This window comes from Cyclopterus lumpus, chromosome 10, assembly GCF_009769545.1.
Source record: "Cyclopterus lumpus isolate fCycLum1 chromosome 10, fCycLum1.pri, whole genome shotgun sequence".
Classification (NCBI taxonomy): domain Eukaryota; kingdom Metazoa; phylum Chordata; class Actinopteri; order Perciformes; family Cyclopteridae; genus Cyclopterus; species Cyclopterus lumpus.
Genome location: NC_046975.1, coordinates 1,499,472 through 1,524,031, shown reverse-complemented (window position 1 = coordinate 1,524,031; position 24,560 = coordinate 1,499,472). Strand labels below are relative to the sequence as shown.

Here is a 24,560-nt window from a genome sequence, read left to right as displayed (position 1 = left end):
ACCTGCATTTGCGGCAGGGGAGTCTCATAAATCCACACACATGTGAAGCAATACACAGACAAATGCAGTGCGATTGACAAATAAATAAACACAGACACGTCGTTCTTGGCTCTCCTATATCCTGCCAAGCTACGCGTTACCTTGCCTAATAGAGAGAGAAAACCCTACTTTACCTCTATGTATTGCCTTGAATACAGAATTAAAGAATTTGACTGAATGAGGGAAAAACCGGAGCACCGGGAGAAAACCCTACTGCAACTCTATGTATTGCCTTGAATACCGAATTAAAGAAGAATAATAATTATTATTATATCAAACACAAACACCTTATAATAAAAAATACAATCTGTAAAACTGGCTCAATACACATACAAAAGGTACAGGAACTTAACGTACGCAAGAAGCTTCTGCTGATCTTGAAGATGGCTCTACCCACAGATGAGAAGAACCGGCAGATGGCTATTCGCTTTTTCCGTGGTGTCGTCAGGTGATCTTTGATGGCGAAGACAATGCAGTTCACAGTTTCTGCTAACTGTAGCTTAAAGGCCAACATAACCCAGTCTGCAGAGACGTACTTCTTACAAAGATCCTGGAAAATTGCCTCATCAAGATTTTTAAACGTTTTTGGGGTGAGATCAAAATCATGGACTTCGAGCCACGTTTTTTCAAACAGCCATTCAGTTAGGTTTGTAATGTTCTCAACAATGATTACATTCCTGACTATCTGGGAAACCAGCAGCTGCACGAATAACAGAAGAAACTCTCTCTTCATATTTTCATTCTCAGAGCTGTCGTTCCACGCTGCGTAAGGAATTGGTGGAGGTTTAACATTCTTGAAGCTGTGGACCGGCGTCTGAGTTGATGAACAAGGCTCAGGTCCTATTGCGTTACATGCTGTCCAACGATTTGCTGGAGCTTTACCGTTCCTGAAGCTGTGGACCGGCACCTCTTCACTTGTTAGCATGGCGTCCAAGTGGTCAACACAGGCTGTTGATTCTTGGCTCTGCATGGTGTTATTTTCTGTAATATCAGGGAATGTAGTACAACGGAGTGTATTCATCTGCTCTGTCGTCTCAGAAAATTGCTCCATCAAAAAGAATTCACAAGCTAGTCACACATGCCGGAAATCCCCGGCATGCTGCAGCCCCCCCCCCAAAAAAACTACGGAAGTTAACCTACGCCATTTATATGAATATTAAGTACTTTTGTTTATTATTATTAGTTTCATGCATTTTGTTTACTGTTATCTCGGGTACTTGGTGTTAAACTCTTAACGGTTTTGCCTTTGATTTACTCATAATGATAAACATGCTTTTGTTGTTGTCACATGACTCCCGGAAGTGTCAGCGGAGTTTTAAAAAAAATGAGGAAATGTCGGACTTTTATGCTCCAGTCTGTTATTCTACTGTGTCTACACCAGGCCCGGGGTGGGTAATCGGGAGAGTTCCCGGTGGGCCGCTTCACTTCTGGGCCGGTCGAGAATTTTATTCGTTGACATTTGTCACGTTAGTTCATCTTCTCTTAAAGTGGGCGACACACGTTCCGCATTGTGACACCGCAGCCTCTGCATGGGTTGTACCATGTGAGGAAGTTCTCCCCTCCCAAATAGAGTTGGTTCGGTCCGTAGCCCGTCTTTTCCAAAATGTTGTCTCAGATAGGCTACGGATAGCTGGGCCGGCCCGACCGCAGCGATACGCGTCAGGGAGGATGGACGGGAGGAAGAGGGCAGGAGGGGCTGGAAAAGCCAGGTTGAAAAAAGAAAGGCATTGGAGGAGGATGCTGCCAAATGTGCCAAGCTTACTGATTTATTTTCAAGAGGACAAACACAAGTGGCAACTGGTAAAGAGAGACAAAGGCCTAATGATTAGCAACGTAGCTATTCGGCTAACGTTGTAGCCTTGATAAATAGCGTTGTATCGTTGTCAACCTATTCCCAAGCAAAATATTAAATTGAATTAAAATATTAGCCTTTTTATATCACCCAAAATATGGCGATCCATAGACTTTGCAAATATTATGCAAATATTGATATATAATATTGAAGTATGCAGTAATATGACTTAATTTTTCCTGAGCTTCGGAGCAGCAGATAAGACTGTATACTGTACTGTGAGTTGAACTGTAAACATTAGTTCAATATGCCTCTTTGTTGAAGAGTGGGATATGTTTCAAATGTTTTATTTATTTATTTCTGCTTTTGTTAATTTATCAACCTATCCTTGTGGAATATGTGTTGTGAACTTCTCATCTTAAGTGGATTATTATTGTTGTATTTAACTTTTACATTATTTGTTTGACCAAAAACTACAGGATCGTAAGAGCTGAACTGGTACTTCATTTATCCAATTTCCACTACCATGGAAAAAGTGGGCTGGTCTTGAGCCTGAAATTCCCAGGCTGAAAAGTGGCCCCTCTCCGGCCCTGTGTGTGTGTATGTTCAGGGTTCAGACTTAGAGAGACACTGCAGACCCGACAGCCTCCAGCGACGAGTGCTGCTTTGGATCCTCAGGTCCAACCATTCCCGCTGAGCAACCCCCAGAGCTAGACTGGGAGCACAAAGTAAAGACAGAACATTTATTACTATTGAATGTCAACACAACAGCACAGGTGGGTCTGTCTTTACTAATAGCACAGAACCCAGAGTACTTTATAGGTGCCGTATGTACCCCTGCTCCGAGGACATAGGGGTCAGCATTTCAAGTTAAAAAAACCTACTACTCATTATTCATAATTTCTGTCATATTCATTCAATGTTTATGTAACTCTGTAATGCTGTTCATTCTGTACACATGACATCTATTCATCTGTCCATCCGGGGAGAGGGATCCTCCTCTGTTGCTCTCCTGAAGGTTTCTTCCCTTTTTTCCCTGTGATGTGAGGTCAAAGGTCAGGGATGTCATATGTGTACAGATTGTAAAGCCCTCTGAGGAGAGTTTGTAATTTGTGATTTCGGGCTATACAAAATGAACTGGTTAGCTGGTTAGCATGCTCATTTCAGTAACACAACACTTCCTGTTGATAATGTTCATTCTATGATTGTTTTAAACTAACATTTTCACCAGTTACACATGGCATCTTTTAAGGGAGGGACAGGCATTGAGTCCGATACTTATTCCAAACCATATCGCTGAGGAATCACAGCTGTAAAGATTTACCTTGAAACAATGTAGGGCTCTCCAGAGCTGGAGGGGTTCAGTGGAGGGACGTCAGCCGTCACAACGGAGGCATCCGCCTGAGTCAGGTCCTCAGCCTCCATACACCTCAGGTTGGTTATCCTGTTCCCCACTGCTGCATCCAGGCTGTCTCTGCTGCTGTTGGCTGGACCTGAAGAGACACACAGGTTGCTGCCACTGACTCCGAGTCCATTCTCTCTTTTATCAAACCAATGATCTACTGCGTCACCAACATGTGTTTCTGATCAAATCTAATACTCTAGATTTATGACGGGATGTATCATCTGAGTGGAATAATGTTATGATCCATCTTGAAGTTTGCTGCTCACATCGTTTAATGGCATACACTAAATTCACAGACACATATATATATATATATGAATAAGTCATATAAACGTTTCATTTTGGTTAATATAAAAATGACGCAAATATATATAATGCACATTACACCACAAAACCATGGTCCACCCTTTTACAGGAGCAGCTGTAAAAGGGTGGACAATCACATTTATTTTCCTATATTCTTCACAATAAAAGTCCTCACATAGTTGTTCTGTCTACTGTTCCTTCCTTCAGTAATAGTAGACTTTTTTTAAATTAAGAAATAACCACTAAAGCTCTGCTACTTTGTGGTAATAAACACATTTTGTATTCTCTTGTTATTTCTTTATCATAAAAGTTAATTTCTAAAAGAGAGCACTCAGGTGTGTCACTGCAGCACCCCTCTGTGTACAGATTGTAAAGCCCTCTGAGGCAATTTTGTCATTTGTGATATTGGGCTATACAAAATAAACTGAATTGAATTGAATAATGTGTCAGAAAGTGTAGTTCATTTACGTTCCAACAGAGCCTCGTAAAAATACAGTTAAGAACCTTACATGTCTCTCTAGGATTAGTGTCCTCATTACTGGAGTGAATCCACACTGTCCAAGGTGTTCACAGAGCTACTTTGTGCACAACAAATAGTCCCAATTGCTTGTAAGTGTTCCTCAGGTTTAAACTATGGCTTTATGGAGGCGAGTGGTGTGATACTCACAGCAGCGTTTGAAAGGCTCCCAGGCTCTGGACTGCAGGTCTGGTTTGGCCTGAGGCTGCTGGAGCAGACACACCACTGCTGAGTCCACCTGCTGGAAAACCCTGCAGGCAGAGAGAAGGATCAACCTGCTTAGCAAAATAATCAGCACAGGTGTAGCCTGGCGTTTACATACCAGGAACATGGCTTATGACTGACAAGCCACATATCTGACATCACATGAACAGAAAGTCCACTCTGTTTGAGACCTTTCTCTGTCCCCGCAACACGCAGTCAGGTGTCAACATACTGTATGTTAAACATGGAGTTAGTTCCCACTAAAGCAAAACATGTGTGGAACAAATATGGAGGTTTGATGGATTTGAAAACAAGTCCACACATTGGTTTGTGAGGTACAGAACCTGAAACCACGTCATGGACAGTGAGGTGTTGGGTAGGATGTGGTACCGGAGGCTGAGCAGCCGTTGGTGGAGTTCAGCTGACAGACCGTATTTGTCCGACTGGATCAACTCTCTGATAGAATCAAAGTCCTGCTTCAGCTGGAGAGCTCCCTGCACACTGAGGAGGAACCACAAACAGCTGTGCTCACAATATACCAGCAGCACACACTCACTCTCACACAACAAGCATCAAACGGTAACAAGATAGCAGTAACAGCTAGAAATGCCATGTTTTCATGAACATTTGAGTAGAAATGATAACCTGACGTTTTACATTACGCTACATTTTAATGCTGTCCCATTGAGCCTCATGCAGGAAGCATTCAATAAACAAATGTTTGTTCATATGGTGTTACTACCTACTGATTTCTGGGAGTCCCCGATGTTTTCTTATCTTTTTTCAGTCCACAACACCAGGAAACATACGTTTGAAACATTATAAAAATAAATGAAGATCATATCAAATTTAGAGTAATTATATAAATTGGATTAGAAATACACTAGGTCCATTGATCAGTGTTAAAGTGAACCTCCACAACGTCCCCTTGTGATGGAGACGCTCCTGTAAAGCTGGCAGGTCTTTGTTCACTCGTACAAAAGCAGCGCGTGTAGCCATTCAGTAGACCTGCAGCAGCTAGCTTATAGAAGTGCTAATGCTATGCTAACGCTACGATGGGACTTAGTTACGGGTCAATGAAGACAATACAACTCTGGGACGACTGCATGTGTTCATCTTCTGAACGGCTTACATACTTCTCTTCTACGTTTACTTTATTTAAGTTTATTTAACAGTACCTTGATTTCGCCGCTACTGTTCATAAAAAAATCAGTCAATCAATCAATCAATCAATCAGCCTGCCTGCCTGTGTTCTTCTTCTTACAGACTTTCTTTGTGCTGGCATCTCTCCAATTCTTGGGTATTTACACATGGCAACAGCTGCCCTTACATACTGTTTAGGGGGCGTTACTTACATGTGTTCATAATTAACAGCCTCCAATGGGTGATCAAGTGAGATTTATAATTTAGCAAACTTGGGTGAGGAGATAAGGATGGACAGGAAACATGGGCAGGCTGGGAATCAGACCCTGACTGTGCAGTTATGTGTCGGCTATATGCTCTTTAGGGATGAGGCTACAGTGCCGCCCCATCTCGAGGTCTTCCTAATCTCCTCAGTGGTATTCTCCAACACTGGTCGACATCAATGTATGACGGTATGAACACAATGTACCTGAACTTGATCCTCTGTTTCAGGATGTGTTCCATCCACGCCTCCATGAAAGCTGTCATTGTTATACTCAGCGCTTGGATACGGGCATCGTCAGACAATGGTGCCACGCCCTCTAACACCTGACCAATCACAGTCTGAACTGCCAAAGATGCATACTGACTGGGACTGCTGGGAAAACCTGTGCAAGAGTAATACACAATTGTCAGTACACAGTCAGATGTGAAAAGTTGTGTGAGCATTCCTCTGGAAGCCCAGTATCACGTAACTTTCTTTTGAAAAGTGCTGTGTAAATAAAGTATATTATTATGATTTTCATTTGATTATTATTATGTTAAACTATGTTTTGACCTACGTATGAATAGGTGATGCAGTGGGTATCAGACTATGCTGCAATAAATCTGATTTAAATCTTATTAAATGCCACGAGGGAGCTCTGTTATGAGAAACTGTTCATGCATTATGTCAGTTGACCTGTCCAAATAAAGAACACTAGGAAGTTCTACTGTATGAGTGTAAGAGTGCAGACAGGTCTACACGGACAAACAAACAAACAAACAACTCCTCCTTAGCTAGCTCATCCTAGCAAACAATACATTATACGATCCTCATTTCTTTCATTCAAAGACCTTGAGAAGGTCATCTGTGCCTTCAATCTCTTGGACTACTGAAACTTCCTGTACACTAGGATAGCTCAGTCATCCCTGACAGGTACCCAGAAGAGGAAGCATATTACCCCAAACCCCTTTCCATGGCACCGTCAGCTCACGGAGTACACAGCACATGGTCAGAGATCAGTGGAAGCTATCTCCGGAGGGAGCATTGTCACTGCCAGTATGTGACCTTAGGATTTGGTGTCTGTGAGGTTGAGGATGGGCCATTTCCAAAATGAACATTACCTTAAAGGAGCAGTGTGGAGGATCTAGGGGGATTTATTGGCAGAGCGGGAATATAATATTCATTAGTGTATAATAACCTGAAACACCTTAATTGTTGCGTTTCCGTCACCTGAGAATGATCCCTTCATATCTACAGAGGGAGCTCTTCAGGGAGTCCATCATGGTGCACCACTACAGTAGCCTAGAAAGGACAAACCAAACACCGCCATGTGCGGTTTCACGGCACCGGAGGGCCACTGTATAGATATTAATTTATTCATTGAACATTTAGAATGTATCTTGCAGAGTCTGTTGAGGTTTCCACTTTCCATCTTTAATGTACAAATGACCTTTAAAAATGAATCTACTGCACAGTTAATATACACACCCATCCAACATAGGACGGTGTTCCTCTGATAGAGGACGTGTGTCAAAGCATTCCTTAGATATAGTGTGAGGAGTTCCTACATTGACCGGGCTTGAACAACCGTACCTGTCCTGAGACTGGGTCTCCAGTGTCTAGCAGAAGGCATGGTCTGCTCAAAGATCTCCCCTGACATCCTCTTGCAGTTGCTGGAGAAGGTCTTCAGCACCAGAGAAGAGAAGGTCTGGTGGAAACAACAGTGGCATCAGGATGAGTGACGTCCACATGCTTTGGTCTGCATAATGCCACATTCATGCTGGCAGAATGGAAGAAAGTGAAAACATCTGGTCTTAGAAACATTCAAACATTATTCATTAACACATGCGGTAATGCAGGAATGAACCAACTCTGCAGGCTATTCCATCATATTGATTTTATTAGCGGTGGACTGTATATACATTGACCTATCATCAAAGGGGAGCATTATTTTGTGCCAATTTGATGAAAGTTCTCAAATACTTGTATTGAATTCCAATCCCCAAGTGTTCTTCCATATTTTCCATCTGTCAAACATGACATGAATGTTCAAGTTTATTCTTGATCTTGAAAACAGTTTTTTGTTTGCAGATGATCAGCTGAGCATACCAGTCCCATTGTTGGAGAGCCACGGGCCTCACAAGCCATAACAATGTAAAGTTACTTTCTGGCCCACAGCAAATTAATGATGTTTTGACCAAAGTTGGGTTTGGGCCAACCTGTATAAAGCATAGAGCACCTTGCTGGCTCCTCTTATCATTTGGATGTTAAATCAAACCAGACAGGTTGGTTCTTTAAAAAGGTTATTATATCGTGGCAAAATGTCTCCAATACTGAAAAGAATCTGGTATTTCTATATTAATGATCACCTCGTCTCTTTCCAGCAACTGCAGCAGAAATGTCAGCTTCTAAACTCCCATTTTTTTCAGTATTTTTGAGTGCTCATGTCCAGCTGCAGAAACCTCCCCATCCTGCTTGAGATAGTCCAATGACTATTAAACCAAATCCTAAAGCTGTGTCTCAACAGTACAACATCTTACTAAATGGAAATAGCCCATTGTCACAGATGAAGTGTGGAAATCATGTATTGAAATTATTCCCATGAGTTCAATAATAACTTACAAGTCAGTCACACTGGACTACAAAAGGACACACCAAGTCTTACAAAGTGATAGGCTGCACACTCTGGGCTCATTCCTTTGATTTTGGTGCCAAGGAAATTAAGCAGTTCCCTCTTGCCCCTCAAACTGTGATATTTGAGGTGGTTGAGCCAGAAAGATGGAAGATAGGTATGAAGCTCAGGCCATCTGCTAGTCAGAAAACGATGTCAAACAGTTCTCTGTCAGAAAATAAAGCAACTAGTCAATAATCTGATTCAAATATTAGAGTGGATTGTTAATGGCCAGGTTAACAGGTTAATTGTGTCATATCTTGTAATTTATGTGATTCCTTAAGTGTCACTTTTCCTCTTTTGTGTTACCTGTGTATTTGTTGGTTTCACTGTATTTCTCTTCAACATATAAACAACCCTATCAAACCCAGCTGACGTGTTGCTGGGTACCAGTCTCTTCTTTGAAATAAAAATGGAAGAGGATTCACTGTCTATTGCGCTTGTGTAGAATAAAGCAGACAGGTCACCTGCAGCTCGGACACAGCCCTGTCCAGTGCTTCAAGTTGCTTCCTCAGCAGAAGCTGGTTGTGGTTATGAAGAGTGGAAAGTTGATTACTATCTGAATCCATCATCAGGGACTGTGTCTGATGCACCATTATCTCTATTGACTCCCTCAGCACCTGCAGAGAAACAACACATAAAACACTTTGTCAAGACAGAATTGGACAGAACTGTAATCAATTAAAGCTACAGTCGGTAACTTTAATACACTTTGCTGTCATTTTTGCTCAATCTGTCACTATATCCTGTAATACATGAGTCGTATCAATCAGCTTGTGAACTCTGTGCCTACCATGTTGACAAAGTGGTGTCTTCAAGTTCACTGCACTGTACCGTCTATTCATGCCTGTCATTGAAATACATTCAATTGATGATGGTTGATATTAATCAGTAACCTACTTTGAGGTCTCCCTGTGTGATGAGCAGGAAGTTGTTGAGGCGCCAGGAGGAGAGGAACTGGTAAGCCTTGGACATGACCCAGACCATAGACAGCTGCACGGTGGCTAACACCAAGCTAACAGTCTGTCTCTGGAGAGTGAGCCTGGCGGGGAAGAGTCTAGGAGAGCCTGCAGGGAGAGGGGGGGATGAGAGAGAGAGAAGTCTCAGCTAGCAGACAGTTGTTTATTAACTACAGTTCACTTTGGCTACTGGATAAAAGAACATTAAGGAAGGTGAAGACAATCTGAACCCATTGCATGAGCGGTCTATGGAGCAGAGCCGTACAGCTGGCTAATGCTACATGATGATTGTTGTTCAGCTACAAAACGGCTGACTATCCACAGCAGCTTTACGCATTAACACCGGCTTGAAGTAAAGTGGTGTAACATGATACTGCAGGAAGGTAGGTTGCAGGTGTGACTGAATAACATTGGGCCTCATGCAAGAACCTAAACACCTCGGAGGAGAACTTGCCACGTTCACCAGTTTTCACGTATTTTGAATTTCCTCCATGGTACAAACCCAAATCACACATGTTCTCCAGAACTGTCGCAGGAGTCATGTGCAGTTAGTCTGCTGTTATCCAAAATGACTTTTTCACAGATTTATTGTATATGACTTATTTACTTTTAAGCTATTTTTGCGGTAGAAGATCCTTCATAAATGACGTTATCATGCTCGACTCTGTATACGATGAGTCAGTGAGAAGTGTAGCCACGGCTGAGGGTTTTTTAAAGCTTTTTTCATATGGAACCATTTCTGTGTGACACTCAGTGACAGTATGATACTCAGGCGACACGGCATTAACAGCACTCGTTATCAGGTCCTTTAATTCCACAGGGCACACTGTTCTAAAGTATACCATTTCCTTTAGGAACCTCCAAACCATAATCTTCAACCTTAAAAAGTTCATCTTTTTTTGTATTGGTTTCAGACATATGGGACAAGTTACCGTATATGGTACGTTATTATGCAAATGTCGCACCTCATTTATGCCCAGGAGGTATTCATCATGATTACTCATGTGTTGTGAAGTCAGGAGCAGGGGCTGAATCTGAGGTGGCTCACGAGAACGAGTCCACAATGCCAGAAAAAGTAAGAGAACATTCATATAAGAGTGAAGAGATGTTCTTGTGTATGTCTTCTTACCTGAGGCCCTGCTGTTTGAGGGCTGGTAGCTCAGGGACGACAGGAGAGGAGGACACAGCAGCAGGAGGTGCTCCATGGTCACTGACATCATCCCAGAGCTGCTGCTCTGATTCACAGCTTTGAGACACTTGTCTCTCAGAGCCGAACCTAAACTCCTGCACACCTCTGAAGAGACAGAGTGTGTGAGAGACAAACACATGCAACAGAAGGATTCAGTCAACACAGAGCAAGGATAAGACGCTCTGTGCAATGTTCTGACGTCCAGATGAAGCTTTAAAGCTTGTGATCTGGTCCTGAGTAGTCTGTCTGTCCTTCGCATATCTTGAGAACCACTTATCGGATCGATTCCATATGTGGCGGCTGTTTGGGGATCCAAGGGAGTGCTTTTTGTCAAATGTGGTGCAATTTAGGAGCATCACCAACTTTAAATAAACACACACACACACCGCGCTCTGTGTAGCATTGTGCCTGCAGTTCACTCTACAGGCCGTCCATATGTTGTCCATATTTTGTGAATAAAATCTCAATCTGCAAAGTAACCAGTAACATTTCTCGGCCAGGTAAATGTAGTACTCCAATGTTTTCCTGTCTTCCTCTGAAGGAGAAGTACATCAGAATAACTCTGTAGCTGTTTGGGGCTCTTTAAGTCAGGGCCCCCAGGCCTTGCTTCACGGTCAGGTCTGCCTCTGGGGATTTGTCTGTTTCTAATTTCAGGTGTGTTGCCGAAGACCAAATGAAGAGCAGTGTTGAGTGTAAAGTTGAAGTTTGTATGAGCGGTTCTAAAGAAAACTGCAAGCAACAAAACCACAGGCCAAGTGTTGTACTGGTTTCAACGCACTGCACATAAAACATAAAACACTGCACCACGTACACATATGAGACTATGCTCCAACTGGTACATATTATTTATGTTTCTCCAACAGCGCTGTCCCCAATAACAGCTAAATTGGTCTCTGTGTGTGTGTGTGTGTGTGTGTGTGTGTGTGTACTAACCATAGTCCCACTGAGCATGTGCTGTGATGACTAACAGATACAGACAGAAGTCCTCCAGCATGGTTCTGCACTCCTCTGGAACCAGATCTACAACAGACAGCACAAAACCCAGAAGAGTCATGTGGACCTGCAATTCCACTGCCAAATGTTTTTATGAAATATATAAAGATAGAGAGGAACGTCTTCTGCTACTGCTGATGCTCCCTGTGGGAGACGACCCTGTGCCAGTGAAAGCTCCAACGCTTGTGGTGAGGAAATACATAAACTTATGTTGATCATCACAGCTGACAGTTGCATAGCAAACATTTTAAACTCAGTTTGTTTCCCATTTATTGGGGAAGTTGATCCACAGAATATGTATGGAGCTCCCCCCCAGCTCTGAGCCCAGAGGACACGCACGGCATCATTTTGAAAAATGCTAAACAATGGGCTGTGAGATGAAACCACGCCTACTGTCACGTAGCGTCGGTGAACTGATGGAAAAAGAACGAGGTTAACAAGTCTGTCTGACATGGTGGTGACTGAAAAAAGCAAACAATGGACTCAAACGACACCTCTAGCCCAGAATTGGCCTGGTTAAAAGCGGGCTGATGTCAAACCAAACCTCCAGGAAGTGCCAGTCTTTGAAGCAAAGGACAAAAAATAAAATTACAATTTCTGGGTCCACCATGTGATGCCACGGGGCCCCGAAAATACTTTCCCCCATAGACTACCATTGGTAAAGAGACATCTGTAAATTAGCAGATCAATCTTTGGAGGTAAATCTACTTCCCTATATAAATACTTGAATAGCCCTTATTTAAATGATTGTGTCCTTAAAGTTGTAACATGCACAGCTTGCTGAGTTATTTTCCTTCCTCTGTTCATGTGAATGAGAAGACACATTATGTACATGTCTACAGTCAAACCAAATAGGCCAATTGATCTTGAGATCCTTTAGAAACAGGAGGTCTTAAAGATCTTCATTTGAGTAAATATTTTGCTGCCAAATTAAAGAAGGTTGAATATCCTGTAAACTATTTGCTTCATAATACATGTAATACTGGATTTGCTTCTTTAAAGGGGTTGTATAAACAATAAAGTAGTTCATCAATATGAGCTATGAGTTTGAAGATAATTACAATCCCCCCTTGTTATTGTGGAGGTTGGTTTTTGTTTGTAGGTTACACCTGCAGTCTATGGCCACATTTAAAGTTCCCCTTACACTCATTGTCTTTTTGATTCTTCACAGTACTTTTTGTTTATACGCCCTCCTGCGTAAGGACAGCGCATTAGAGTATAAACGTCTCCGTAGAGACTTGGAGTTCACGCTCCGTCTGCGGGGGCTCATACTACATGCTACATGTTTCATGCTTCATGCTACATTCTTCATGCTTCATTATTCATGCTACATACTTCATGCTACATGATTCATGCTACATTCTTCATGCTACATGCTTCATTATACATGTAGCATGTATAATGAAGCATGTATAACAACATCCATCTAGTCACCTAATATGCTTCATTATACATGTTTCATGCTATATGCTACATTCTTCATTCTACATGCTTCATGCTACATGTTTCATGCTACATTCTTCATGCTACATTCTTCATGCTACATGTTTCATTATACATGCTACATGTTTCATGCTTCATTATACATGTTTCATGCTACATGTGTCATGCTATATGCTACATTCTACATGCTTAATGCTACATGGTTCATGCTAAATGTGTCGTGCTTCATTATACATTCTACATGTTTCATGCTATATGCTACATTATTCATGCTTAATGCTACATGGTTCATGCTACATTCTTCATGCTTCATTATACATGTTTCATGCTTCATTATACATGTTTCATTCTACATGTTTCTAGCTATATGCTACATTCTTCATTCTACATGCTTAATGCTACATGTTTCATGCTACATGTTTCATGCTACATGTTTCATGCTACATGTTTCATGTTACATGCTTCATTCTACATGCTACATGCTTCATGCTAATATGCTTCATGCTACGGCGCCAACCCAGCGTCACTATTGAATTGTAGCACCCATCCCCATGGAAACACTGTTGCTGCTGTTATCAATGTTAGCACCTTAAGCTGCGAGCCGCTGACTCGACTGTCACCATGTTGAGAGCCGTGTGGAGGCAAGGCTTCAAATCATAGATCTACTCTGAATTTGGAACTTAGCATCTTAAAAAAATATATATTTACTATTCTCAGTGAGTATTTGAATGAAAGTTAGAACTCATCAGATGAAATGACTAAAACACACAGAGCACTGTACCTGGAGTAACGGAAGCAATAAACTGAAGAAGTAATTAATGACAGACAGATAAACAAATGGTTAAATAATGAATGACTGTGTTGTAGGCAGTGGCTGTATGCACACCTCCTCACTGTTCATCTTCTCACCTGTCTTTGAAGCTTGACTCATCCTGTGCAGCATCTGGAAGCCCCTGTGTTTGTCCTGGAGGTTGATGCTTCCCGCACTGCTTCCTGCTTGTGGCACATGCAGCTGCAGCCAGAGGGCGTTGCTGCAGAGGGTCCACAGCAGGGTGCGGTACTGGCCAAGCAGATCCGCAAACAGCAGCGACTGGCCCAGGTCCAACCACTGGACCGAGTGAGGCCACCGAAGACTGTCCGTCTCCACTGCTGTCCCCTGTGCTCCCCTTGTCTCCTCCTTCTCTGGGTTCCTATCACTTCTAGAGCTGAAGGACACACACACACATGGACTGTGGTCACATGAAGATCAACACTGAACATATGTCAGACCACGTTACTGGTGCATATGGTAACATGTCCAGTAACGGTCAGTGCAACAATGCTCCCCTGCTAAGTCACCCTGTAACATGTCCTCATTCTAGCAGATCAGGGGACATACATCACAGTTACATCATTATGAAAGGTACTAGGCCCAGTTAAATATAAAACACAAATGTATACTATATATATATCGTCGGGGGTCCCTGCTCCATCTGTTTGGGGGTCTTTGGCCTGAAAAACATTTAAATCCTCCTCTGTTGCTCTCCTGAAGGTTTCTTCCCTTTTTTCCCTGTCAAAGGTTATTTTTGGGGAGTTTTTCCTGATCCGATGTGAGGTCAAAGGTCAGGGATGTCGTATGTGTACAGATTCTAAAGCCCTCTGAGGATAATTTGTAATTTGTGATATTGGGCTATACAAAATAAACTGAATTGAAATTGAATTGAATTGAATCTGTTGTCACTCTCAGTCTGAATATGACCTGAGATGGTATGAGGTAATACCATCGGTAATATTGGCACACACATCACATCGGCTCGACGTCCTGTGTTTAGGGACTTTTAACCAGCTAGTCACCGGTCAAGACAAAACACAACATATATTAAGATAGATTAAGCATCCACAACAATGCACAGAAACTCAGTTCTCCAGTCAGGTCTCTCCATGACTCACGAGCAATGTGTTGATGACCGACATCCATCCACAATAGTCCAAAAAACATAATTGTTGTGTGCATCTTAATGAATGTTGAAATGTAATTGCTTGGATTCATTGCCCTCTTAGTTCTACTGTTGGCCTGAGGGGGGCAACATTGAAATGCATGACACAAAGTTTCCTAAAATGATTTGAGATGCACTGATTGATTGGCCACTGGTCAGTCTCATATAGCTGACAGACAGGAACAATGACAACGTTTACATGCACCAAAAATTTAGTGTTTTGAACTTATTCCGAAAATGTATTCCTTCGAAGCAGTTTAAATGGTAATAAAAAAAGAATATTCCCCTGATATTTTTGGAATAAGAACTAATTCAGAACATCCAAACCGATGCTGTTTCCATGACCCCATCACATTTGGAATATGGTCATATTCGTATTGTGGTGGATTATTAGTGTGCATGTAAACGTAGTGAATGTGTTCCAAAAGGAAACATCCAACATCCATCTAGTCCCATCCAAGCCCCAGGGCTAGACTTACATGATGAAAGCATTTGAGAGGTGAATCAACTTCCCAGTATGAACACTTGAATAGTCTTTATTTAAATCATTGGCTTTTAAAAAGTCAATTCTCTAATAGCTGAATCCAAAGTTATAATGTACTGTTGTTCATGTAAGCGAGCTCGAGACAGAGGGCTGGGAGGCGGGGTTAAAGGAAACGCTAGTGCACTTGATCTATGGCCCCTTGGCTGCGGGTTGCACCAGCTGGTCTCTACTAAGCCTGGTCCTAAGTCAGTCTTTGTTCAGACTAGTCTTTAGAATCTGACAGGCATCCCCATGTCTTAACAATGGTGCATCAACGGTCAGTGGCTGGTTCATCTTGACAAACCTGGCAGCAGCTTCTTACCTTGTTAGATTCAGTTCAGCCCGTTCCTGCTGAGCTCCTTCCACATGTCGGTCCTTGCTCTGCTCTGTACTCTGTCCTCCTGTATTCCATTCCACTGCATCAGCTGGATTTCCACTGGGAGCATTTAAAATCATCACGTCAGTCTTCTCCTGTGGTGATAACACCTCTGGCCCTGTATCTGGGAGCAGCTGTTCAGGTGTAGCCTCTGGTGGCGGTGGATGTGACACCAAGGGAGCCAGCAGGTCATTGGAGAAAACTAGCACTTGAAAAAGTAGCTCTACTGAGGAATGGTCCCGTTGGCAAACCCCTGACAGGGGCTGGGCCGAGAGACGGTGGGGGGTGGTTGAAGGGGGTGGTTGAAGGGGGTGACTGGTCTGCAATAGTTTACGGTTTTCTAAACTTTCTAGATTTGGTTGGACTGAGTCCGAAGCTTCCACATTAGTCTGGACTAGACCAGTCTGGGATATGCATGTTTGGTACTGGCTGGTTTGGTCTTTGTTAGAGACCTCTGGTCTGTGTTTGACACAGGTGGGCTTGGCTAACACCGGATGGTGGTTTTCAAAGATAGTCCTGTCCAAATGAGGGTCATGGATGTAAACAGGAGGAGTTGTATGGCAGGTGTGACTAGATGATGACTGATGATGAATAGAGACGAGAGGAGAGGATTTAAGGTAGGTGTGCTGCAGCTGCTCCCAGGTCAGCTCAGATCTTAGTGCAGAGGTCCCAGAGCGGGGTCTGGCCACCAGCCTAACAGAGCTATCAGGACATGCGTAGGCCTCGGGGTTGGTGTGGACCTGACAGATGGGACAGCTCTGTTCAGAGGCCCAGCAGTGCAGCTGCTTGGCTGCCATGTCTGCTTGATGCACCGCTAAAATCATCATCAGCTCTTTGACTGTGAAGGCAGCAGGGTGACGCCCTTTGCTGTTTGGAAGACTCCAGTCTGGCGTGGAATAATGGGCCTGCTGTAATACTGCAGTCCTCAGCTGGGTGGTGCTGTGCTGCGCTCTCTGCTCTCCCACCGCCTGGTTATACAGGTCTGTTCCAGCTAAGATGTCCTCCAGGACTTCTCTTGGTACAGAGTCTAATTGGGTCTGGGCTATGGCACACAGAATGGCATACACATAATGTCCCATCAACACCAGTGCCTGCAGAACAAGTAAGTCCAGAGTCTGTTTGATTTCCACCAGCAGCCGGGGGTGCTGGACCAGAGCTGGTCTCAGGTAGTGGTCAGAGTGGACTTTGGAGAACAGACAGGACCAGTGGTTGAGATGGACCCGGAGCTCCTGACTCAGTGAGCCGAGACCAACACTGGTTGAAGACCATTTGGACGGGGTCTGGAAAGGAGAGGAGGATGCTTGTGTTTGTGAATAAGCACCAGGGGTATTGTTTGAAATCCTTCTATATGCGGCTGCTACCGTACCCGAGTATCACTGCTGAGACCAACATCATTATTTTTTTCAGTATCTCATTTTGAGCAATACAAACATATTTTAGTTTTTATAATCATTTTTCAAATGAGAAGAAGCCAAAGGTCTCAAACATTAGCGGCCATATAGGAGCCCTGTCTAAATAAACCAGAGGGGCATACAGTTGATGTCGGCTCTCCGTCTGTCCAACACCAGAGCTCCACTGTTGGATGGATTGGCATGACACTGTGCAGACGTTAATATTCTAGCGTCACATTTGAGTTTGTTTGTGAAACATCTCAACTATTGGATGGCTTGCAAGTACATATTGTGACAGATTAGGATGCTAACAGGATTAACTCAAAGGGAGAATTTGTAAACATAATACCTGCTAATGTTAGCATGTTAGCATTGTCATTATGAGAATATCAATTTTACCAGGCGGGTTTATGTCGGACTCAGCAGCTGAATGAACCTCCCACCCCAAGTCTTGTTCATATTTTGATAAATTGACATATTTAGGTTTGTACAGAAGAAGCGGTTCTATCAGGGGCCCTATCATGAAACCTGACTCATTACTATTTGTAACTAATATACAGTATGTATATATATATATATATATATAAATAAAACAGGTGTTGACAGGGTTGCTGTCAGATGATGTCGTGCTTTTACTTGTCATATTGATTTGAGTTGTTCATGTTCTGATGTGAGGGACATAGGATGTCATATGTGTAAGCCCTCTGAGGCAAATTTCTAATTTTGGGCTATACAAAATTAATTGAAATTAATTGAATTATGAGTGGACAACTTTAATTTGATTTTCAATTTTTTGAATCTACAATATATGCACCGCAAACGGAGACAATGCACACAATAGCCTGTCAAACAAAGCAATTTCGTGTCTCATTTGTTATTATTTTTAAATACATAAATAATTTATGAAATAAATAAACAAACAATATAGTTTATAGGCCATCAGCACTGAGGAAGTTATTGCTTCCTTAAAAGCTGCAAGGAGCAGCACAGTGCTGATTGTCCATGTGTTTCACAGGACAATCGGATGAAGTGTTTTTCAACGCTTTCCTGTCGTTCAGCCTGACCTGTTGAGGTGTCCGGTGGGATTTCTCCAGCTGCTCCTCCAGCAGGTGGCTCACTCTGGAGACGTACGCTGCCGCTAGGCGAGCCCTCCTGGTGTACTCGTGTATGAAGAGCAGCAGGGACCGCTGCTCCAGCAGCCTCCACAGAGCTGTGTAGTGCCCCTGGAGGACGGAGGAGGAGGAGGGCAGGAGGAGAATAACACCATCCACTGGGATGCCTTTAACACAGACCTGATAGGGAGGGAGAGAGGACGAGGGTTTGAAACTCAGATTAGGACATTGCTTCTTCTCTCTAATCACTCCAATGACCTTCAAAACTATATTTCTTATTTTGAACCATTATATCATTACTTCTTTGTCTTCCCTTTTCAATTATTTAAACATCTTGTCACAGTGACCTTTGACCTCTAACATCTAATTAGTCCATCCTTGAGTCCAAGTGGACGTTTGTGCTACATTTGAAGTTTTGAAGGAATTCCCTCCAGGCGTTCCTGAGATGTCTCGTTCACGAGAGTAAGACTGATGGACAACATGAAACCATAACGTCTCCGAAGGCTGCATAAAACTCATCTGTTTTGTTAAAACTACCACGAGAGAACCGTGCATCTCAGAAAGCGGTCCAAGACTAAACGGGCTGCCACGTGTCTGACAACATTATGAAAGCACACATCAGAGAAATGAAATGTTCTTCCTTCTTTCTCTCAATCATGAGGTTGAGAGGATCTCACGCATCAACACCTGCTGACATCCAGCTTCCCTCCCCGGAGCTCACCTGTGGAGATCCCCTCTGGGCCCAGCTGACCTGCTGCCACTGGGGTGCCACGGTCAGAAGAGCTTGTTGCAGACGCAGGAGACGTGCAGAGGACCGGGACACCAGATTGTGAGCGACTACAAAATGTCCCTCGACCTCTTCCTCATCGTGACTGCGACAGTGGAACAGCCACTTCAGACTGGGATTAAAGGTGCTTCTGAGTAAAGACTCCGCTCGCTGTAAGGAACTGGAGATGGACCTCTGGGACCAGGAACCTGGAGGGGCGGATGAAACATTGGTCAAAGGTCTTCATGTCACATTAGCCTATCAATGGGCATTTTCAGCTTTTAAAAGGAAATGAACATGCAGGAAAAAACAATGTGACATTCTACATGAGTGAATCTGTGTAGGTTTTCAAAAAGTGAAGAAACCTTCAGGAGAGCAACAGAGGAGGATCCCTGTATCAGGATGGACAGAAGCAATAGATGTCATGTGTACAGAATGAACAGCGCACAAAGGAGATGAAGGAGCTGCTCCCAGCTGAAGTAATGACAAATTAATTGTGAATGACGGTGTACTAACTGCTACAGTGAAAGTTAGCATGTAGTACATCATGTATAAAATGAGTATGCAGTAGGATCTGCGACAGAGATTTTGCTCAGTACAGTTGTTTTTGGACACTGATGACTTATCACATGTACACATAGTACCATTAGTGTTCAGATCCTCCGTCACCATGCAGGAAGTCCTCTGAAAGACACAAAGGGAAATCATCAAGCCAGTCAATCTTAGAGCCAGTGTTTTTTAGAGGATCATCTATGAATGCTCTTGCAATGTTATAAGCTTTACCACTGCTATAGCGATTCAGTTATACAGGACTGTCTCAGAAAATTAGAATATTGTGATAAAGTTCTTTATTTTCTGTAATGCAATTAAAAAAACAAAAATGTCATGCATTCTGGATTCATTACAAATCAACTGAAATATTGCAAGCCTTTTATTCTTTTAATATTGCTGATTATGGCTTACAGCTTAAGAAAACTCAAATATCCTATCTCTAAATATTAGAATATTTCCTCAGACCAAGTAAAAAAAAAAGATTTATAACAGCAAAACAAAATCAAACATTTGAAAATGTCCATTAATGCACTCAGTACTTGGTTGGGAATCCTTTTGCACGGATTACTGCATCGAAGCGTCTGACTTGGGCTATGGAAAAGAAGCACCGGACAGTTGCAGAGTGGTCCAAAGTCCTCTTTTCAGACGAAAGCAAGTGTTGTATTTCATTTGGAAGTCAAGGCGCCAGAGTCTGGAGAAAGGCTGGAGAGGAGCAAAATCCAAGTTGCTTGAAATCCAGTGTGAAGTTCCCACAGTCAGTGATGGTTTGGGGAGCCATGTCAGCTGCTGGTGTTGGTCCACTGTGTTTCATCAAGTCCAGAGTAAATGCAGCTGTGTACCAAGAGATTTTAGAGCACTACATGCTTCCGTCTGCTGAAAAGCTCTATGGAGATGAGGATTTCATTTTCCAGCATGATCTGGCACCTGCCCACAGTGCCAGAACCACCAGTAACTGGTGTACTGACCATGGCATTACTGTCCTCGATTGGCCTGCCAATTCCCCTGACCTGAACCCCATAGAGAATTTGTGGGGTATTGTGAAGAGGAAGCTGAAAGACACCAGACCCAACAATGCAAATGAGCTAAAGGCCGCTATTGAAGCATCCTGGGCATCCATAACACCTCAGCAATGCCACAGGCTGATTGCCTCCATGCCACGCCGCACTGATGCAGTAATCCGTGCAAAAGGATTCCCAACCAAGTACTGAGTGCATTAATGGACATTTTCAAATGTTTGATTTTGTTTTGCTGTTATAAATCTTTTTTTTTTACTTGGTCTGAGGAAATATTCTAATATTTAGAGATAGGATATTTGAGTTTTCTTAAGCTGTAAGCCATAATCAGCAATATTAAAAGAATAAAAGGCTTGCAATATTTCAGTTGATTTGTAATGAATCCAGAATGCATGACATTTTTGTTTTTTTAATTGCATTACAGAAAATAAAGAACTTTATCACAATATTCTAATTTTTTGAGACAGTCCTGTACATCTTATTTAGCCCTCAAAATGTTACAGAATAAGACTGTTGTCTTGTTGTTTGTATTGTGGAGCACGGTGCTGAGCAATAGGGCCCACCACTGTAGTCTGTGGATAACAATGAAGTGCTTGTCCCTGTAGAGAAAACTCAACAAGATTCTCCACACCAGCTGGTCTCTAACTTAGTATGTCTGCAGTTTGCTGCTGGGCAGGTAGTGTACCGTGGATTTATCACAGATATTCATTCAAAGCAGCTGCCTGCTGCTGGACACCAAAGCAATGCCCTGCAGTCAATGATCTGAAGTCAATGATCTGTATTCCATGATCTGTAGTAATGATCTGAAATCAATGATCTGAAGTCAATGATCTGTATTAATGATCTGAAGTTTAAGTGCTTTAAAGTTCCACGCAGCTGCAGGGGGAAGTGTAATTCTCTCTGGGTTCCTCAATACAAACAACCCCCATTATTACAATTACAGACATCCAATGGACAGGGAATGAAGTTTTTCATTGACTTAACTAACCTGCTCCTTTTCTGGACAGATTGACTCAGGATTCTCTGGAAGACAAACAAAAACCACAATCATCCGACAACATCAAAACCTAAATGTAGGACTGTCTCACCACTGGACCAACATGTTCAAATGAGAGCGAGGCTGGATCTTGTATTACTTTCCACGGTTTCTCAGGAACCATGAATGTAATGAAATGGGGTTCGAAAGGTAAACTAATTGAAGGGATGTCTTTTGAAAGGTCCAACTAGGTATAGTCAAATACAAAAGCTCCTCTGAGTGATCATTTCTAGGTTATAAAAACTGAATCATCTCTGATATAACACTTACAACTTGTAAACCATTGGATGTATGGATTTGAGGAGCTCGCTAACGGCTACACAGCAGAAGCACCAAGGTGACCTTAAAGACTGTTTAAAAGTCTGAGGACTAGAGCTACTGTTCACAACCTCACATGTGGGCTTCCAATGTGCGGGAATGCAGACAACACAACAAAAAACGTGCTCCTGTCCTGTGAGTGTGTGTGTGTGTGTGTGTGTGTGTGTGTGTGTCACCTGCTGTCAGACCAGGTTCTCTGCCAGGATCTGTCAGAACCTCTGGGTTGTTGCGATCCATCCCAGACAATGCAGCCGAGCTGTGAACAGACGGTATGACATGCTTGATAAATGGACAGTATTTGTACATCTCTTTTCTAGTCACTACATGTCATCATTCACCCACTCATACACTGATGACAGGGGCTAGCATGCAAGGTGCCACCTGCCCATCAGGACTATCTAACCATTCATATCTAATCAATACACCGATAGCACACCTATGGGGGTTGAAGGACAACCACAGAGCCAAAATGCTTAAAGAACACCGTTATGGTGTTATCTCATTTTTGTACATAATAGTTATGTGGTACGATGATTGTGGGTAATTTCCACTTATTTTCCTTATTGTAAGTAAAGCTACATTTGATAACTTTACTGAAATTACGTTTTGTCATATTTCCTCAAACTGTCACTATATCCGGACAGTAGTACATGAGAGAGACACTCAGTGAAAAGCTCTGGTTCTTCTCCCTCCTTATAGTGATCCTAACGGCATTTGCAAGAACTTCCTCCAGAAGTAGACGGTGTTCCTTCATCATTTGACAAGCACAAAAGACAATGGCGATTGTTGTAAGTTGTGATGGTGACCAGGCAGAAAACTCTGGTGAAGCCGATGTTGAAGTGTCTTAAACCAGCATTCTCTCTACTGACCACTAGGAGGCGACTCCTCTGGTTGTCTATATAAATGACTCTACTTCTCTTGATGTATTCCCTCAGTAAACATTGTAAACATTAGTTTATGGTCTCAATCTCTAGTTTCAAGTCTTCTTCAATACAGCGTGATGTTCATTTAGTAGATTATGGTAATTTAGAGTCAAACAGACCATAAATCTGGGTACACTTTAGGGCGGGGCTACAAGGTGATTGACAAAATCCGTAGCCGGCTGTAGCTGGCGTCACTATGTCACTCCTCCACATTCCAAATATGGTAACTTCCATTCATAGGATGCAAAAAACCAACATGGCCGAATCCCAATGTCTCCCTAAGGCCTAAAGCCCTGAACCCTGAACCCTCAGGTACTCAATGACGTCAGTTGTTAAATGGTTGAGTGTGAGAGACTGTGAGGGCTTGAAATGGTGTAACCAAGAATGGGACAGCACTTTCAAATATTCAAATAAATCTGTGATATCTAGTTGAGAAATAGCGAATTGACAAAGGTCACCGAATTTGATGGATTTATTGTTTATCAGACCACAAATGAGACATGAAATACAAACTGCGGCCGCTCCGCCTCACTCCCCCAACTCTGCAAGTGGTGGGGATAAGAGGGGGGCAACGTTTCATGACGAAGACTAGTTCATCGAGCTATTTTCAACCATGACATGCCGCTTTTTGGGTTTTATCCAATTGGTAAAAAATGTAAATATTAACACCAGCATGTATGTGCTGTATCACAGTCAAATCATTTAGTGTATAGCTTTAAACACATTAAGTCTGCAGTTACCCTTTAAAGTGATCACGCTTTAAGGACACTTGTGAGCTACATTTACTTGAGTATTTCCAACTGTATTTCAGAGGCTAATGTTTTTATCTTTTTTTAATTTCTATGTCACTACATTTTCCTGAAAGCTAATGGTTATAGATACTTAACTGATCCAGATTCCAGATTCTAAACACATAATGAACTTATCATATATGATGCATTGTTGTAGACGAAACAGCCACATTAACATCACCTCGACCAACAGTAGTAACACCCACAGGGATCATTCACTTTAAGGTATTTGCCTTGAAATATGAGTATATTTGAATATAAAAATGGTGTATTTTTTTAGATCCTTTCAATGCCAAGTCCACTTGAGTAAAGGATATCTAACCCTCTTCCACCTCTGCCCCTCTCGGGGTTGGGAGATGGCGAAGCGTTGCCCTTAGTAACGTTAGCAGTGGCCCTGAGACGTGTCACCAATGACGTAACTAACGTGACGGTGTTACGTTTGACTCGACAGGAGAAGTCACAACCTCAACGCATTATCGAGACTCTTACTGAACATTAGAAAAGGTGTCCCCGGGGCATCCTGACGGCTCCACGGAAGAACCGTTGGACGCTCACGTGTCCTCACGAGACGCCTCCACTGAGAGTGAATACTCCCACAGAGCTAACGTTAGTTCCAACAGCAGCAGCAGCTTTAGCCCATTTAGCTACAACTAACGGCGTTTGTTATCCGTGTACGCTGTTTGTATGTTTCACATCCCTTCAGTGAAATGGCCGCCGACAGCCAAGTATCTTTTGATGGACTTACTCCTTGTTTAAGATGTACTTGTTAATCCACTGCTCACGAAGGCAGTGTGGTTTAAAATAGCATCTGCTAGCGAAGCCTGAAAACAGTAAACACAGGATGTAGAAGCAGCCAATCAGGAGAAAGCGTCCCCGGT

General features: G+C 42.6%; 1 protein-coding gene across 1 annotated transcript; it reads right to left on the bottom strand.

The window, feature by feature from the left end:
* Window positions 1–2,204: 2,204 nt before the first annotated feature.
* ccdc142 (coiled-coil domain containing 142) lies at window positions 2,205–24,560 on the bottom strand. The gene is made up of 18 exons (XM_034543484.1): window positions 24,428–24,560; window positions 22,145–22,224; window positions 21,603–21,637; window positions 19,694–19,733; window positions 19,005–19,258; window positions 18,236–18,463; window positions 15,727–17,060; window positions 13,815–14,110; window positions 11,403–11,489; window positions 10,410–10,574; window positions 9,222–9,388; window positions 8,789–8,941; window positions 7,244–7,358; window positions 5,876–6,053; window positions 4,654–4,764; window positions 4,210–4,310; window positions 3,156–3,324; window positions 2,205–2,546 (listed from the first exon to the last, which is right to left on the bottom strand). Exons 2-18 carry the CDS (start codon window positions 22,203–22,205, stop codon window positions 2,438–2,440), a joined length of 3,603 nt encoding a protein of 1,200 aa, XP_034399375.1. The 5' UTR covers window positions 22,206–22,224; window positions 24,428–24,560; the 3' UTR covers window positions 2,205–2,437.

Excerpts from the sequence above, each read along its gene's own strand:
- ccdc142 (XM_034543484.1), bottom strand. The coding sequence starts at position 22,205 with ATGGATCGCAACAACCCAGAGGTTCTGACAGATCCTGGCAGAGAACCT. Across the intron at positions 21,638-22,144 it reads AGAACCTGGTCTGACAGCAG|AGAATCCTGAGTCAATCTGT; the intron begins GTGACACACACA and ends TTTGTCTTCCAG. Across the intron at positions 14,111-15,726 it reads GCTGAACTGAATCTAACAAG|CTCTAGAAGTGATAGGAACC; the intron begins GTAAGAAGCTGC and ends TGTGTCCTTCAG.